The 18,821-nt window shown below is 36.6% G+C and overlaps 2 protein-coding genes across 2 annotated transcripts; one reads left to right on the top strand and one right to left on the bottom strand. All coding sequences in view use genetic code 11, as the record gives it.

The window, feature by feature from the left end:
• Positions 1 to 3,868: 3,868 nt before the first annotated feature.
• Positions 3,869 to 7,024, top strand: EGR_01626 (hypothetical protein; the record flags this gene model as incomplete). Its single annotated transcript, XM_024490875.1, has 4 exons — positions 3,869 to 3,913; positions 5,059 to 5,134; positions 5,734 to 5,853; positions 6,909 to 7,024. 4 exons carry the CDS (start codon positions 3,869 to 3,871, stop codon positions 7,022 to 7,024), a joined length of 357 nt encoding a protein of 118 aa, XP_024354740.1.
• Positions 7,025 to 10,751: 3,727 nt separating this feature from the next.
• On the bottom strand, positions 10,752 to 15,267 carry EGR_01625 (hypothetical protein; the record flags this gene model as incomplete). The annotated part of the gene is made up of 3 exons (XM_024490874.1): positions 10,752 to 10,978; positions 13,148 to 13,314; positions 15,032 to 15,267. The coding sequence occupies 3 exons, from the start codon at positions 15,265 to 15,267 to the stop codon at positions 10,752 to 10,754; spliced, it is 630 nt and encodes a 209-aa protein (XP_024354739.1).
• Between the last annotated feature and the right edge of the window lie 3,554 nt (positions 15,268 to 18,821).

The raw sequence follows: 18,821 nt of genomic DNA, 5'->3' as shown, positions 1-18,821 counted from the left end.
TGCTGCAAAATCCGTTGGTGCAACCGTTGGGCTATTTGGCGAAGACCGAGATGTTTTTAAGTGATTTCCAAAAAATGGGTTCAAGATTTTGTGTTGAAAGATATTGAAAATTTTGTATTTATCCAGCAGAAATTATGGCATCAAAACCACCTCCCAGAAATATTTATTTTAGTGAATTTACGTAAAAACCATCATCATAAGGAAAATAGGCATTTATTTGTTTTAAATCGTCTTTTTTGACGGGTTCTACAGATTTTGTGAGAGTATGGCAATAAAGCGGTACTTGGGAAAAGCACTAATTCAGTTATCCAAATCTGATTTAACCCAATTTAAATGATCATCTGGGAGTTATTTTTAGGATGACAGAATAGAATAATGTGCACCGCAGCTACATACATGGTATTAGACATAAATTACTATAATTAATTGTACTTCAAAAACAAAACTAAAGGGTACTTCAGAGACTTTGGCCTGTTTGGCTGGAATAAGCAGGGGTTATGATCCTATTTCAGATTTAGTGGAGCTGATACAAAAGACGTGCAAACATGCTCAGTTACCCTTACGAAATTGGTGCCAACGGTGTTTATTAGCATGTGTTGATTCTCGCTGCAGTTTCGTGAATTAGTTTTAACATATCTTAGTAACTGTAGAACCGATCGGTGAGAGATGGAAATGTAGTCGTTATTTTGCTATTATGATTTTCGTCGGCCTGCAAAGCAATCGAAATTACAATCAAATTAATGGTTAGTATCATTGAAGGTTGGTTACAATGATCATCTATTTAATTAAGTATATTTGACTTTATTCGTCTTCACCATCATGACATATTCGGAAGCACACAAGATAATATCAGTACGATAACGGTACAGTTTTTGAACTAGTTATATCAACCCAGGATAAGATACATATTTCTAACTATGCCATTCAACTTGCCAGTTTTTCTCGTAAAGGGTTCACTTTAGGCACGTAATCTTCTTAAAAAGGTTTTCTTGAAGGTTTATTATACCAATATTTGCTTCACTAGCATTTTCTTAAAACCCTCCTTCGGACTGCACAAGCAAGTAAAATAATGGCTGCTAGAACATATTAGGAGGTCTGTGTGTCCTTATGGAAATCGGAAACTATCCTGGATGTGGAACTTACAAACTCTCGTGCTTCCCGAATATACGCAATAAAACACCAAAAACTACAGATATTTTTAATCAGTCTTTAACCATTTGATTCTACTATTTTATTTAAGTAGAAATGGGTTATTAATCGGTAAGGTACTGTAGTGATTTAAATTCTATGGGAGCGAATTATAAATAGCAGTTCATTTATAAAATCTCAGTTCCTATAATTTATATTGCTGGAAACGGCACGCGTAAAATATTTTGCCAAAAATGCAAAAAAATAGTAAATAAATTTAGTTATAGGATTAACGGAAAATCAATCCTATCATTAAAATGCCACTGATAATATATACCTCCACTGTGCAGTATGCGACTAGAAAGTAGCCTACATGCCGTTGGTATAATTTTCCGCCTCCACTTATTGCTCACCATTTATCGTTCAAAATAGGTATTTGACAATGTTTAGCTATCAAATAAAAAACAAATGCTTTGCAAATCCGCCGTGCGCATTTGAAAAAGCATTTGCACTTTAAATTTATTTTATAATGTAGCCATGATAGCCTAATTAGTGATTCAGAGTTGGATTAAGTCGTGCCATAAAATATGGTGATCATAAACTGGAAGTACATAGTCATTATTATGGTGCTCACGTGATATCGCTCTTTTGCACTTTGTGGTGATACGCTTATCTGCATTCTTTTTGAGACTCACTTATTGACTCTTTTGGATGGCAATAAAACCTATTTCTGGGGCGTCTGTTTAAGTCTCTCCGTAATATTTTGCGTCATTAAAGATTTAAAATATTTCGAATTAATGTTTTTAGCAAGTAAAATGTATTGCATGCTTATTAAGCTGGTTTGGGAAAGCTTTTGATGGCTACTTGGGGGTCCTATAAAAATTGCGTTTAAATTAGTAGAAAGTGCGAGTCATTTGAGTTCGGTTAAATCACATGTGAGCAAAATAAGTTGCAAATTTTTTTTGCCAATTTTGGTTTGAACCGCACTACTTATTGTGAGTTGGGTCGTAAAAATGAAATATGCAATCAGATAGCAGATACAGGCCATACCTAAGACACTTTGATTTTATCTGATTTTATTACCGGCAATGTGAAAATTGCAGCTATGAACTTTCCGATTAAATAGTTAAGAAATAGAGAGCGAATATGAAAAAGACCTAGCAATTTTAATTTTAATGTCATCGCCTTTCAATTACTTGCATTCTTGTACAAGAGTAAATACCAATCGCTTTTTATCCTACGGCTAAAATTGAACACGCTCCGCGAATTTATACCATCTGCCATTCTTATTCCGCTTTCCGTTCCCAATCGTGGTTGAAACTTCATGCTGTGTATGGTGCAAGCAAAGCGCCTAAAAGAGTATGTGTGGAGGGTGGTGAGGTTTTGTTAAGAGATAGCGAGGTTTCATACAACCCCTCTTTAAATCGAACCGATTTGCTATGATGCACTACCATGTAAGAACGCATTAGTAGCCTTTAAGTTGGAATACTTTTCATTTTTTTCCTGGTTACTCATGCTCAGTATGCACTTCAGATATAAATAAGGCGGTTGTCTACATATAAGGCAGCATTGAGTTGCTCTGTACTCGAATGATTGCACAAAGGCCATTGTCTCACTGTTACAGCGTAGTATGAATAAAAAGAGCTAATTTCCACAATTATTTTTTGTTTAGTAATAGTTGGCTTAGATAAAATTGGTGTCAATGCAAATATTTGTTATGCCAACTTTGATGTGATAGAAGTACACTTTACTCGTTCTTCAGCAGTCATCGACGTCCCTCTTACTTACCCTGACCTCTTTATGATTGCAAAATTCTCATCTGTCGTGAGCTGAGTTGCGGGTTTATGCCATAAAAGTGCGTATTTCATCCCGGTGACCGTAATTTTCGCAATTCTTACTTTGGTTAATATTTCTTTGTAATATAGTGATCGCCTCAAAAAAATTAACATTAAATTAAACCAAGCGCTCATTATGATTAATTGAGCTATTATTTGCTTAGGTGTCATTTGGAACGACTCCAAAATGTTCAACACAGTTTAGCACCACCTTGAGCTGGTGATCTCCAAAATTTAAATGTTAAATAATCTGTTTGTTCACAAGTAGGATCCTATTTTTCAGTTAATATTCTTAGATATTTAGTCCGGGAAAAAAAAGCATAAAATTAGACGCTTAAAAGGCAGTATGCGTGCCATTCTAATGCTAAAGACTACACTCGCTGTAACTAATAAAGACGCTGAGAAGTTGTAGAAATGGCCACCCATATTAGGAGTTTCGCATCTTCGAATTGGTCAGAACTGTGAGTATTTGATAATTGGTGTTTTTCTTTAAAGCTACGTAACATGTGTACAGAAAGGGTACACAAAAATTTAGGACATTCTTCACTGTGAGAATAAGGGCGTATGTTACACAGCAAAGAGCAGCATAAGTGTTGGAAATGGGTCAGGTTTCATGCGTGAATAGAACATTGGCTCCGAACGGAGTAGACAGGCTACATTCGCACTTAACCCCAACATATTACCAAAATTAAACGTTCTAGTAAATGAAAAGGTGAAACTTTATAAAACATTCGAAGCGGGCAATAATATTCATATTTATTTATTTACAGTTGCTTTGAATGAGGGGGGCTTAATAAAACCGTAAAATTCTTTACTGTTATACTTCACGAAATCCTGTAGTCTCGGCAACCGTTGGTGCAACCTTTTTTCGTCAGTACTTTTTGGCTGCAAAAGCTACCTAACATATGCAGTGGCTTTCAATTAAGCCCGCTTTTATTCTTAAAAATAATGTAAGCTTCGAATTGAGTGCCAAAGTGAAGTGTAGCAAGCTAAAATTGAGATGCCTTTTTTCAAACCGAATAAATATGACAAATCGCTCAATGATTCCGAGATTTGGAAGACCTTGGTTTTGAACAATCAAGTTTTATTCTCGACAAGCTTGTAATTTCTCGGAGGGCTGCTCACTGGGTTGCTGAAGTGGCGGTATTTCAAAATTCGTGAATGATTCCCTAAGTACATTCTTTTATCAAGGCTCAAACCAGTAGGGCACATGAACTAAACTTGTAGCCATCGAAGAATGCTAGATTTTTGCAAAATTTATTTAGACGTTTCTTTCTTGCAAACAAGTTTACGCAACGAGATGGCTTGATTATTTATAGACAAATATAGGTAAAATATGGCATTTGGGTCCAGCTTCCTTTGAATTGTATAATGCCAATAAACTCATACATAACCAGAAATGAGGTAGATACATCACTCACTGCCTCTGTAGGCATTAACTACACGACTGATTAGTGACGTATTTTAAATGTAGAATTTTTGAATAAAATCTCTTTGATTTGCACCATTCTATGGAAATAGATTAAAGATTTAACAGGCAAGAACAAACAATTCTACCTTCCTGTTCCCATTGTTATTTTTTCCTTTTGTTATGTACAGACATCATAAAAAGGTACAATAATGAATAAGTAAGGTTTACAATACTTGGAGCGAGAGAGCCATAGCTATGATGAGGAGGGGCATACGAAAGAGGGCATTTCCGCGAGCGGCATTGCTTGATCCCTTAATGATCATGAGCGGGGTCTCCATGTGGTTGGCATCATTGAGGAGGTGCATTTGGTCAGAGCTCCGCAACGAAGACTCAGCGGAGCCGAGGCCCTTAGCTTGGCTGTGGCTTCCACTGCTCCACTTGTCCGTTTTGAAGTCACTCGTGTAGTAACAGTGCCGGGGCAACATTTCTCTGAAGTAATTCTGAATCAGCTTGATGGCGTTCTGTGAGCAGTTTTGTTGGAGCACCACGGTCAGGCAACGGATCTTCTCTAGTGTTGTTCTGACATAAAAAATTGCATCACTCTTTCTTAAAAGTTGCTGCCTTTTGTGCTTACACGCTTGGCTGTATTCTAACCTATTTACTTTTCAGTTTTAACATTATTAGGGACCACTGCAGTGTACGAATTATGTACGAAATGCAAAAAAATCGGTTATGGCTTGCAATAATAAATGCAATACTTGTAAGCACTGTTTTAACCACATCTTTTATGGCGAATTCATTTTGCATGTATCGCTTTCCTTTATGGCGGTATACCTGTACACAACTCTTGTGTTTCTTGGATAATAGAAAGTCATTCAAAAGATCAGCTGCATCCAAAGCCGAAAGCTTTTCTTCCTGCACGTGTATGCTTGTCTTGTTTCTCACGAGTCACGGCAGCGAACAGTAATTTTTTCCCTCTCATTCCTTTACCCATGTGACCTACGAAGTGGTACTTTTGCTTTTTTGGAGAATACCGCGACCTGGCATTTGACGAAGGCGACGCGCCTCACATCCCTGTCACAACCTCACCCCAGCCACACCTCCTTTGGCTCCTCTCCCCACTCCCCTCCCCGCCTGTGTCAGTGGACAGGATGGTGATGGGGTTAGTGGTGGGCTGGAGAGGGGCAGAGGTCTTTGGGTGCGTTGTAGGCTAAATTTGTGCACTTTGCTGTCACCTGCGCGGCCTGGCGAACGTGACCGGGCTGTCCAAGCGCAGCCACTAAGCACAGCAATAAAAATTAACACATTGATGCTCTTCTAACCATGCCTACGTGCATTATCCTCTCCCCATATCTCTAGTGGGGGCTGTTTGTTCATTTACTATTTATTTAATTTCGACATTGTTTTTAAAACTTGGGAATTGCTTTGAATTTACCAATGAGATAGAAATGTCTTCCCTCTCAAAGCGAGTAGATAACTGTAGGCGTTAAGTGAGCGTAAAGAAGGTGCTGTGACGCATCGGGAAATAGGTCATGGTCACCAACACATTGCTGCTTGGGTTAAAGGCAATTTGTGTTGACTTCTCAGCATCTGGCATTCATAATGGGGCTATTCGTACCGTATTATGCGTCTGTGTGTAACTTTCAGCAAAAATGACGCCGCTGTGAGTTAACTAAGCAGAGTAGGTGCACGATCTTAAGGAGTCAACGTCAGAAGAACTGTCGAAATTGAGTCATTTTATTGTTGATTGACTCGGGATTGACCGAATTTTACTCATTTTTACTAATTTCTGCTTCCGTAGTACAAGGCAAGAGTGAATATGGATAATTGAGTCTGTCCGTCTACTTTAAATTCACCTATTAGTGTCGTTTCGTTAAAAGCATAATTTTTCATGTTTGGCAACTGTCTTTTTCACAATCCCAAGCGAAAACAGGCAATGCAAATTCAGACAGTTATGCTCAAAAAGAAGTACTTAGTGAGTTGACTCCTCAACATATTTATGTAGTGTTGAGGCATTCTCGAAACAGTATAACTAGTTGCTAGTGTTCTGCTGCCTCTGCAATACGGGAACTCGACTAAGATATAAAAATTTATATCGGTGCCGTTGCTGAGAGAAGCCAAATTGAACGGTTGACGTTGTTTGTTTTAAAAATTAAGCATAACTTATCAAACGTGGATCTATCTTGGTTCAAGTCCTTGCAAATTGTACCTGCAGTAAGTTTTCACAAATTTAAAGCTCGTGGGTTACTAGACCAGATCGAATATGTGCACGAAGACGCTGCCTATTTTTGGTGATAATTTTCGTGCAAATTGTTTTTCACTTCATTTTTCATTTTCATTTAACTAATAAACTTTTCGTACCAGCTCAGTGCCTACGTCGGGCTGAAGCACCTTGGACATTGCGCTAGGTGACAGAAAACAAAGTTCTTTTTGCTTTCATCACCAAATTAAATAGGCTGTTAGGGTTCGAGGTCCAGGTGTGCAAATGTAATGAAGAATAATGTCAGCCATTAGAGTAATTTTGGTTCGGATAGGCAAAAAATATTTTAAGGCAGCAAGTTTTCTGTTTCTGTTCAAACATGAAGCATGTTTTAGAAAAGGAATTTCTGGAAGTCAAGATATGGAAGGGTGTGAGGGAGAAGAAGATTAATTCCATTTATAGAACTTGCAATTGGTCAATCGATTGTTAAACGCCTAAAGTGATCAATGACCAGAAAACAAAAAAACCCTCTGGTGGCAAAGTTATTTTACAAGAGCAAGAGACATATTTTTGAATAAAGGACTTGAACTGATTAGTATCGTTTATTTATATAGGAACTAATAACAAAATAATAATAAGAAAAGAATTCGTATTCAAGCGAGATGCAATGCACAGAGGAGCTCAGTAACCGCAAAGCTTGTCTTTTTCCATCAGGACTTACTTATTTTGCTTCAAAGTGAACTTTTATAATAACCCCTCCGTTACCCTGGGAATAAAATAAGGCATGTAAATGAAACGTTATCAGATAAGTCCTGAGTTCGAATTCGTGCGTTGTTAGATCCACTGATTTAAAATGAAAAAAAGAAGCAAGAGCATCACCAGCGACTCGCCATAAAATCGCTTGATAATATGCAGCTACAAATCAAGGTATCCTTCCTAAACCGCCTCAATAGAAGTAAAAGAAACGCTCAACTGTACCTATTGTTGATAGTGTACCCAACTGAATTAAAGTTGTATCCTAAACCATCTTGACATCCTAGCAATAACACATTAACTTCATCTTGATTCCGAATTAATACTTGTGCGATCTATATTTCTCAATCAAAAGCGCAGATCTATATTTTGGTATCACTAGCATTGAAACGAGGATTTACCGTGAAGGAAAATGTTTATTGCGCAGGACATCATCAATTTTGTGAGAACTCGATATTATCACAACTATTCGATAACCTACGCAGCCTAAGCTCATTTGGATGGCGTTTTAAATATGTTACAACATACTTATCCATCTTCCTTTACAATAATGATTAAACTAGTCGAATCCATTGCAGTAATTCAGCATATTACTGCCAAAAGCAATTTTAAGACACCCCATAAAAAAGGTGCAAAGTAGGCTGAAAACTGTTTACAGATTGCCACTAGATATTATTGGAATTTATTTTAGTCGAAATAAAAGTAAATGCACCATATTATGGGATTGCAAGCTGCATTAAAAATGTGCCCTTTCGCTACATCATAACTAATTATTTTTGGATTATATAACCGGTAAAGAGTGCAAAATAATGCTTGTTCCCAGTCACCCTTTGCTCTTTGAATTAAAGTGTACTTCTTTGGTGAAATGGAAAAATGCAGTGATATTGTGCACGCATGAAGGAGCCTGATAACGCCAAAAGCCCACAGCTTTTGCCATGATTCATGATTAGAAACCCTGGTGTTGTTAAATTACCGCGGAACGAGGATACCGGTGCCTTCACATTTCTAGTTCACGCGTTGTTTATTACCCATTCCATTAGTGGGTAATAAATATGAAAAACAGTTGGATATATGTTATTCTGATGCTTGACAGTTTATAATTTACCGAAATATCTCTTGATAAAATCCGCTTGTCCCAATTTATGCACTTCAGTTGGTCAAGTCCAAATATTTAGTGCCAAAATTTCAATTCCGCTTAAACAAAATTACTGAAGCCTGGAATCAAAGGAATAGCTAAAATATGCGTGGAGTGCAGAATATAATGATTTTCATTTCCAGGTGGTGCGTACACAATATAGGTTTATTTATTTTCATGTCAACTTTTGCCCGTCTGCTTATTAGTCACAGAGACTGCGGTTTTTGGCATTTTAATTATTTGAAGCTAAGTATTAACAAAAATGTTAAAATAATCAGTTTTTCAATCAGCCAGTTAAACGTTACGGTTGCAGTAAAGTTTTATCTGATGTTCGTTAAAGTTTCATGCCTAATCTTAACGTTCAATGTTGTTTTAACTAGTTATAGAATCAAATATGATCACAATACACTTTCAATGTTAACAACGTAGCTCTTATTTAGGAAAACAAGTGTATTTTTGGAGAAGTGCAAACGTCAGGGTTGGTGCTCACATCGACGATAACCTCGAATTTACCGACAAAGTTAATACTTATTTTACTACTTAATACAAAATAATTACTTTTGAGTAAAGCAGCATAAAAATAAACTTCAGTGCTATGGATTTGTATTTGCCTTCATCGAAGGCTTGTGTTAGAAGATTGTTTCGCGAAATTTACAGCCTTCGACTGTAATTAACTTAATCTAGTTTACTTCAGGGATCGCTCAAGCGACCAACGCCGCCCCATAAATGGCATTAAGTGGATGGGGATCCCGAAATCGATGTAATCCGCCCAAAGTCAGATGTGTTTTATTGGCCATAGTCACATTACATAAGGTCTTTGATTCGCGCACTGTCAATCAACATTTGTATCAGCAGAGCTCTTTTATACTGCTCTCCCGCGCCGATAGCAACAGTACTTGGTAAAAGCTTACAGGTTTTCAACATTTAATGAGGTGTTTGGTTAGGACAATTATCAAATGATATGGCTACTCTTTTATCTTCCCGCACTGAGGACCATTCCACCCACAAATTTCATCGCAGTGCAATCATCGCCCCCGGCGCGCCGCTCCGTGAGTGGAGAGCCTTGCCAAAAGTTATTCACACCGCACTACATTATGAAAGCGACCGATCACGCTCCAGTGCATGGGTGGTGTATATAGCCAGCAGCGGCCAGCTTTTATGCCTTATATAATTCTTAGAACGGGTGAGAAAGTGCGGAGGCCTAGTGGTACTCAAGGGTACCATGGACAACAAGTTAAAGCAAATTTTGTGACTTTTGTGCACTTTACTTAACAAACAGCATGCTATTCATAAAGGTTTTTGCGAAGTATTTTTGCCTTAACATTACCGCCTGTATCGCTAAAATACCCTCAATCCTTATTAAACGTTTATGCATGGTGACAGAAATAAAACAGTCCCAAGGAACCAAATTTGTTGTTTTAATATCCGATTTACTGTATCACTCTACTACACTAAGACATGCACAGTAGGCTTCTAGCTGGGCTAAATTTGGGGTAAGCTTCTTTGTGTTTTTGCAAAAAACCGGTTCTGCGAAGACAAGTTTGCCAAAATGACAACTTTAAAGCCCGTCAGGAGTGTGAGTTACACAAATAAATCATGCACACACTTCAACCTGTAACGAAATTCCCCATAAAACGATGTTGCACTAGAGCGACCTCTTTACTGCTATCACCACCAGTCTATCGCTCAACTGCACACCAAACATACAGACATATTTTATGATGCGTTTGAGTGTTTCATGCCTAACAAGCAAAATTTTTGAAAAGGACGAAATGGCTATTGTCATTCGGAGACTGTTAAATATTATAACCACTGATTAAATTTCAATTCCTTGGAAATTTATTTGGGTTTTCAATTCACCAAATGAATAAAAATAGGCTTTTTGAACTAGATAATGCATACGGAATGAATTTAGAGCAAGTATTGAAATAGTGAAGCAAAATAAGGGGCAATCGAAATGGGTGATCAGCGGAAAAGTGGTTTTGATTTCTGCAGTAAACTGAGAATTGAATATTAGTACATAATTGTGTTAAAAGATCTTTTTGTAACTAAAGAAATTAATAGATGCAACAAATTTTGAAAGATGGTAAAATATTTGATGTTTAAAATCATCTATAGTGTAGATGCTATAAAATACCAAGTATTTTAGTTCTAATTAGTTTCATTTTTATCCATGTTAACTGGACTCCCAGGGGGCGTAAACAGGACTATTCGACCACTTTGATCTTATTCCAATTATAAAAATCTGCAAAAAGTAGGTGAGCAAAAAAGAGCGAGTAGGTTAGAGACTTACTCACAGTGAGCAGCAGATATTTGCTGTTGGATGTGGGCCACGTAGTCAGCGGCTGAGGTGCGCGCGATGCCAGAGCCTCTGCGGCCGTCGTCGCGATAGACATACTCCGACTGGGACGCTAGAAGTGTTGTCGCCCTCGCCAACTCCTTCGACTGCCTCTGCGAGCAAATACTCGCGCTGGCCTCGTGAGGCTTGTAACACTGTTCTCGGTGGGTTCGAAAAACTAGCGTATGAATGGGGAACTTGGCATGAGCGTTTAAACGCCCATTTATATCGAATGCTACCCTTGACTAAAATTCACACCGAACTGTATTATATTTTGAGAAATTTGACGTCAGAAAATGAAAAGGCTGACAAATGTCGCACGAATCGCATCTTTGGTATGCTTGTTTATAGGTATGGCATTCCGCATTCTCTTGTGAAGGGCTTCTTAACATTTTACAGTTATCAGTAATTAAGTACTTGTAAATAAATAAAAAGCAACATGAAATTCGCCCCTTTAAAAAAATCGCCCATAAATGATAGGTACTTATGGTGTAGATGACTAAAATTAGACCCTATAGGACATGGCAAGAAATTTTGGTCAACAGTCATGCTCACGAATGTGCAAAAAGTATGAATCACTAATGAACTACAGTTGATTGCAAAAACATTAACTCTATGCCGAATGTTACTAGCTAAATCGTGATAGAGTAATCATAAATAGATATCAGCTGTGTGCGGTTTTTGATGGAACAAGAAGGTGTGCTTTTTCTTCACATTGCCCTGTGCCGCTTCCGCTCTTTGTAGCCATCAAGAAATTTAATGTTGAATATTCGTTTTTCATATCAATAACTCAACCCAGATTTCCTACGTGAAAATCAATGTTATGCTGTAGATTGTAAAAACAGTTAGCGGTTCTCGACTAGGTAAATTTTTCAATCCCAAATAAGGTTCACCATACTAAGTAAGAGCGGCACGGTCTGATCTAATTTATGTGAGGTTAATATATTTCGCAATGCATTGTAGTCAGGATCAATCCATTTTTTCACATAAAAATAAACTACTCTGATACAAGCTGAAACAATATAAACAACTTATTTAATCTCCTGGTAGCGCGACAGCTATATATTCGATGGTTTGCAAATTAAAATTTGGTTATAAATAAAAATAATGGTGGTGCAGAAATCTAACAGATGCTTTCTAAAAGTTATGTTAAAGTGAAATCTCAAAAATAACATAACTATGGTTGATTAACTTTTTCAAATTCATCCGAGGTATCAAGCATCTAAAACAGGATGAATTTATATTATTGCACGCACACTTGTAGAAGGGGCTTGATTTTAATTAACGGCAGCTGGAAAAGTCTCTCATATTCGGATTTGCAATATTTGAACAATGCATCAATTTCCCAGCAAATTTATTGTTAACAAGAAATGTTATCATGAATAAACCACAGATTTTGTAACCATAATTGGACACAAATATCAAAAATGCAAAAAATCCCTTTGTTAAAATGCTCTTTGATTAAAATGCACCTCGGTATTTTTACAATTCACCTTCCCTGCATTCTTCACAAAGGGTATTTTAGACCCGATTAAGGATACGCCTATGAAGAAGGCCATAACATGACCCTTGAAAAGCGCCCAGATGCTCTTAATGAAGTGTATGAATGAACAGAGGAAATTTACGTTTCAATAGTTAGGAATCGTCAATCACACATTGATGGGACACGATTAGTTTCCATCTATGGGATCACTAGCTACTGGAATATGCATAGAAAGTACATGTTTGAATTATAGGCCAACGGGTTTCTAAACTGCAGACTCTCAACTTTACCGATGCCTTTAATGACCTTGTCCGCGTTCACTTTATCTAGCAAAAGGTCTTCTAGCATTTTGCATATCAGCCGTGGGAATAAAATAATAGTTAAGCTTTATTCTAACTTATTATCATTCTCTAAATTGTGTTATCAAGTAATATTAATGTGTAAAATCAACCTCTTTTTCGTTAATTTTTATGTAATTTGGATTTAAGCAACCCAATGCAATATTCTATAATTCATGGAGACGTTCCCAAATTACTAATGATAGATGGCAAGTGGACTTATAGATGTGCTTAATCAAATCGCTCGACCACAATTAGTATTAATGAGGTGGAATAGGTCTGATTATAGACAAAATTGATACAGTCAAATTCAGTTGCAGGAAACAACACTAAACGCTCAGTTGTACTCCAAAATTGAGTACTACTAATACATATTTATTTATTTACTTCAACAAAAGCCCAATTTTTAAGTTCACTAGGACTATTTAATATTCTAATTCGAAAGTTAAGTATTGTTCACTACCACACCATCAAAACCGAAACTCCCCTTAAAATGCACAGGTAAGCAGGCATTTAAGTAGCTTACTTTTCATGTTATGAGGTTTACAGAGGTATATAGCAGCCCTCTCATGAGGTCGAGAATCAAAGATGAATTGCCACATTGAAATTTGGAACTCAGGGGCTCCATTTTCGCGACAGCGCTGCAGCACCCGCTCGCCTATGCACACTTGTACATATAAGTGCCACTTTGACCTGCAAGGAAATGGAGAAAGCGCCAGAATAGAGTTTATAGTGCCGACGTGAGCATTGTGCCGCCCTGACCAATTATCCATGCGCTTTCAGATCGGTAAAATATAAAACATCCAAGAGTAAATATCAGCGTATTTTAATTCAATGTTTGTTTAACTACCCCTTGTTAAATAAAAAAGATTGTCATCTTCCCAAAAAGGAGGAGATGCATGATATATTTGAATACAAATCCGTGAAAGTTGAAAGAGGCCCCACGTTTAGGTGCTAGTGCCCCTCACAGTTCTTTGAGTGAATATTTAACCCACCCATTTATCATCCGTTAAATCATTTGCCCCCGCCAAGATCACCATATTCACCCCATAAAAAAACTTCCGAATGGAAACCACTTAATGATTCATTACTTCCAAAGAACTCTCTTTTGTATATTTAAGTGTCTGAAATGGTAAAGGTCGCATAAGTTATTTCCATATAAGTACTAAATAACTTACAAAAATAGTTTATGGTGAATTATATAGGCCCTGTCTTAGCAATTGCGGATATTGGTACTAGAACTGCCAATTATAGCTGATTTAGAGAATCCAAAGTGAAGTGACGCTGGGAGATTTTTAGTATGGAGTAAGCCATTCATAAAATAACCCAAGACGATATTCCTAGGATGAAAAATTCATTTAAAAAGGAATTTTCCTTATTTTTTTGCATTGAGAAAACGAATGGTGTATTTTCATCCTGCGCAAAGGCTGGAACTACGGTACTGAACCAAGTTCAATCAGTATAAGTTTAGAAAGCCACAACAAAGATACGTTAAAATAAGATACCCACAATTCATGGGATAGCATTTGAAAGGAGGAAGAGGATTGCAAAAATAAGCTATAATATTTTAAGAAGTCTGTTGTACCTAGTAAAGAGCACATATTTCCTCAAAGCTAATAAAAATACATTTTCTGACTTACAGCAGTACGCGAGTAATTTTATCCAAATTTGTTGTCCAACCTATATTTCTCATTTATGCTCCTAATTAAGACCTGGATAATTTTCAATTTGCAAATGATGAAAAAGTGCCTTTCATCTAATTTTACCTAAGGGATATTGCAACTTCCATCCTCTAAAAGCAAGGAGAATGTAGTAATATCAGTTCGTTTATGATCTGATCACCTTAGTTGATGGTTGAGCTTCTCAAAAATCTAGTTCTTATTTTCGGTACACTCTGATTAAATATGCACCAATTTTTTGATACCAGCCTCTCCTAGCAAACCCCTACTAATAATAACGGAAAATTATACAGATGATTATGTATGTGCATAGTTTACAATGTATTCACCATAGTCTAGGGAATTGCTTTATGCTTGATCATAGTTTAACAAATTGTTCAAATACAGCTCCATTTGATAATTTCAAAACAAATAAACGAAAAGCAAAGAAAGCAGATGGCGTCTGCTTAAAAAGTGGTGTTTTACGAAGCCAACATTTGACAACACCAATTGTAATAAAATATTGAGGCCCAATGTAAGAATGAGTTTTCCATATTTGTATATTTTGTATACTTTTCATAATTCTCACACCAAAATTACTGATGAAGATCCTAGATAGCAGTAATGGTAGAGCCTTGAAATATGTTGCCATGGTTGTCTTTCATTCATAAGTCATACTTTACTATGGAATTGCAATAATCATTATTTGTGATCAAAGTGAATGCAATGCAAACGAATTCCACTGCTCATACTTGCACATTGTTTCGGTATCATCCACCGAGCCAAAGCCAAATCCGTAGCTTTGCATCTCGTCAGGGATGCGGGCGATATGGTATTGACTGGCGCAGTGCGTAACATCTGAGCGGTGGAAACGGCAGGGGAAGTTTCGAGTCTCGGGACTAACAGTAGCTGAGGAAGATGTGAAAAGCGCGAGGCAAAGTGACTGCATTTGAAGGTGAATGCACAGAATAAGCGGCCAGACTTCCATTTAATCACCGGCACCTTCACCTCCTACACCGGTTTCACAACTTTACCGTCTAAAACAAGTATTGGGTCTTCTGATTGCTGTTCAAATTATTATAATTAGTGACTTGATGAAGATGCCACTTTATTGTTCTGCTAACTTTAATTGTTCAAGACCTCCATATTAATTATGTATGAAAATATACGCCTCGACATACAGCTTTATTTTCATGTCTTATGCGCATTGGATTCACAATTTTTAAAATGAATGGCTAGAATTAAGTCGGGGCTCTTTAAATTGTCAATTATTCAACAACTTCTGTGATTTGTTTATTTTTAGTTTTTGAGAAGTCAGTCGAGGGTTGATAATTTCGGGAAATTTAAACTAATCCAAACTTACACAGGAATTAATTAGCTGCTTTCCCGCAAGTGCATTTATACTCGGTCCACACATCTTCTCGGCGTCCTTCTACTAAACTATTCTAGAATTTCACTTCCCACTGTATCGGTTTCTCTTCCGCAATTTAAAGGTAGTTTAATAAACAATTTGAATTTAGTTGCAAAAATTCAAGGAAACTGTATAATTACTCCTTTACACATCGAATTTGCACCGTAATTTCGAAATCACGGAATAATTTTACTCTCATTTTAGTTCAAACAATTTTGTCAAACTATTGAAGCTTTAGTATCACAGAGTCAATACTATCTTGCTTGGTTCAATACGTATGAATTACTTTGTTAAAAATAATGTCGAGTTTCATCATTTATCTGGGCTGCTTTCAAAAATTCTTGAGTTTAATGATGAAAATCGAAGTAAAATTTGAAGTGAGCAAGTTGTGTTTACTTTCTTAAGTAAACATATTTCCCGACATGTGTCTGTTCATGTTTTAGTTCTGCTAATAATAACCTTAAACATCGGTAAATTAGCTGAATAGATTAGTTTAATGACTAACAGCAAGTTTTCTAACAAGGGTCCATGATTTAGGAATAAGTGGTTACCTACAAAATGACTCATTTTGGGTCATGCTAACGATTCCATGGCATTCTGAGTGACTTATATTTGACTAGACCTTTTGATAAATAATTTGTGATGGAAAGCACATTTTTTTGATATACATGAAATTCCCTTTTCATCTAAATGTGATCTTTTGAGGTTTTACCATTTGTGATATGCTGCTTGGCGTTATTTCAAAATATTTTGCAAAAGCATAGAAGGATGATACCTTAAGTGATTCAGTTAAGTGTATTTAATTAATTCATTCTGGGATGTTATGGAAGATATAACTCACATTATCTGAACGAGGCTTGGATGGCTCCGCATTTGAAGGTCATAAAATCATTATGTTGGACGACGGCAGCGGTGGTGACACAAACATCATCGGGAGGGAGGACCAGCGAATTGGCTTTGCGAAAGTTTGAGCCTGGCAAGCCAATGAAAACGCACTCGTTTCAGCCCGCAATTTCTCGTGAATGCGTATGGGGAGTGCGTGTGTGGGTGCGTGTGTTTATACCCTTGTCCACGCATCAGGTGAAGGCAGAGTCCCTCCTCATTAGAAAATACCCCTACATCTTTTCAATATGATATTGATTTCGTTACTTATTCGCACGCTACAGTAGACTGTGACAAACAGGAAGTATATAACAAAGTATGGACAGATAATAAATCCGAACCACTTTTTTTTCGGAAGTATTGTTCCCATTTATAACTCTTAATCAAGCGCCATCAAAATATTTTACCAATGGTTCACATATTCCTCGATCATTGCATGGCGTAATTTACCCAGTTACATCGATGGTCCATTGTGAGCGCATATTTAGCGTTGCCTTCGAGACTGAAGCATTCGATGCTGCATATCCGCCCTGCAGCAATCGTTGTAGGTCTCGTAACTGAGGTTGCTTCGCAAATTTTAAGTCATTTATTATTTTATTAATTTACCAATATTTAAGAGCGAAAGTATAGGCCACATTTAGGTCTTCAAATCTTAAGTAATGCAGTAAATATTCGAGTTATAATTTGGAAAATTGTGAAAGAAGTTGTCACTTGGCCTTTTTTTACTAATCATTAAGCTTACGTACTAAAAATTATCTACTTACAGTGGGACCTTAGCTTGGTGTCAATTTGTATCATAAACTAAGAGGCACTGCTTTGTCAAGAGAGCATTGTAAGGCCATTGTTACATTTTAGAACTTGCCTCTTAGTTTTTGATTTTGTATATGTCCGGGTTAATTTAACCAAAAATAATGACGTTAAGCTACAATCTAAACAGGCATGAGAAAAGACCTGGAGTACTTGCATTTACTTTCTGATATGCTTCATTGCCACTAATTTTAATATAATTATACATTTTTTTCATTCTAAGTCGAAATTAAACAAGAAATTTCTGCCAGATGCCTAAGAAAAAATGTCAAACACTTCAACACTTAATGAACTTATTCACCGAATCAACAAGATTTTGCGCTGCAATGTGGATATGGCACCTCAACGTGGAAATGCAGCATCAATAATGCAGGGTAGTTAATCTCAAAATCCATGACCTAAAGGACATGTATCTGTAAACGTACCGCATTTGTGCAAATTATTTCACTTGGGTATCACGCACAGTTTGTACATTCAAAATAATATTCACAATTGATCGGCAAAGAATATTTTGATTGTAGCAAACTGGTATTATTCGTCTCAGTTTCCGCAAATAAACGCACCAATTCCCAATAAACGGAATGTAGTTCCTATGTTATTCCCAAACAACCCTTATTTTTTAAATAGAGCAGCTAAAACCTAATTTAGCATGTATTCGGACAAAGAAGTAGGATTATATAAAATGTACTAATCGATGAAATAATGTTGACTGCTCACGATTTCCTTTCTTTCACTAAAACCCAGCTGTCTCATATCAACACCCTCTCACACGCGCCTTTTGTCGCAAATACATGTTGCAAAATCATTCAATTGAACGTTCTTTTGCTACTTTACCTTGGCCTTATATTTGGTTTAATCAAATTAGTCCATTTGTAAACAAGGCTTCAGTACTTTAAAAATCAAACATTGTATGTAAACACAACAACTTTGTATCCATATGTATATGTGTGTATACTGAAGCAATTAATAGGTCTACATAATCAGTAAAGTGTACTTTGTACAAATTCCGGCTAGAACCAGTCAAGTGCAAAGTTAATTATTGTAAAAATTAAGTTAGGCTGGGCTTAAATCCTATTTGACGGTGCATAGTTTTCGCAAAAAAAACAAAACCATGTCGTAACGCTATACATAGGTTATAACAACATTAACTGGAAATGCGTTCCATTAAATAGTAAAGGAAGAAGTCGTTTCAAAAGGAACCTGATATTTTAAGTCGTCCCTTAAATCATTTAGAATTTGGAGGTGCACGATACCAAAAAAATCTACAAAAGAATAATGATTCCGAGGAAAAATCCAAATATAAACGGCTATATAAAAATTAAAATTCAATAGTCAGAAAAAGAGATTTCAGTATTAACTAAAGAAAGTACAAGACGGTAAAAATAAGTAAGGCAAAATATTTCTCAAATTTTTCTGCCAACAACAAGTTACAGGCCAAATAC

Source organism: Echinococcus granulosus (assembly GCF_000524195.1).
Source record: "Echinococcus granulosus chromosome Unknown EG_S00006, whole genome shotgun sequence".
Taxonomy (NCBI): Eukaryota; Metazoa; Platyhelminthes; class Cestoda; order Cyclophyllidea; family Taeniidae; genus Echinococcus; species Echinococcus granulosus.
Note: the sequence above shows the minus strand (reverse complement) of the source record. Positions and strands in the feature narration are given on the sequence as shown.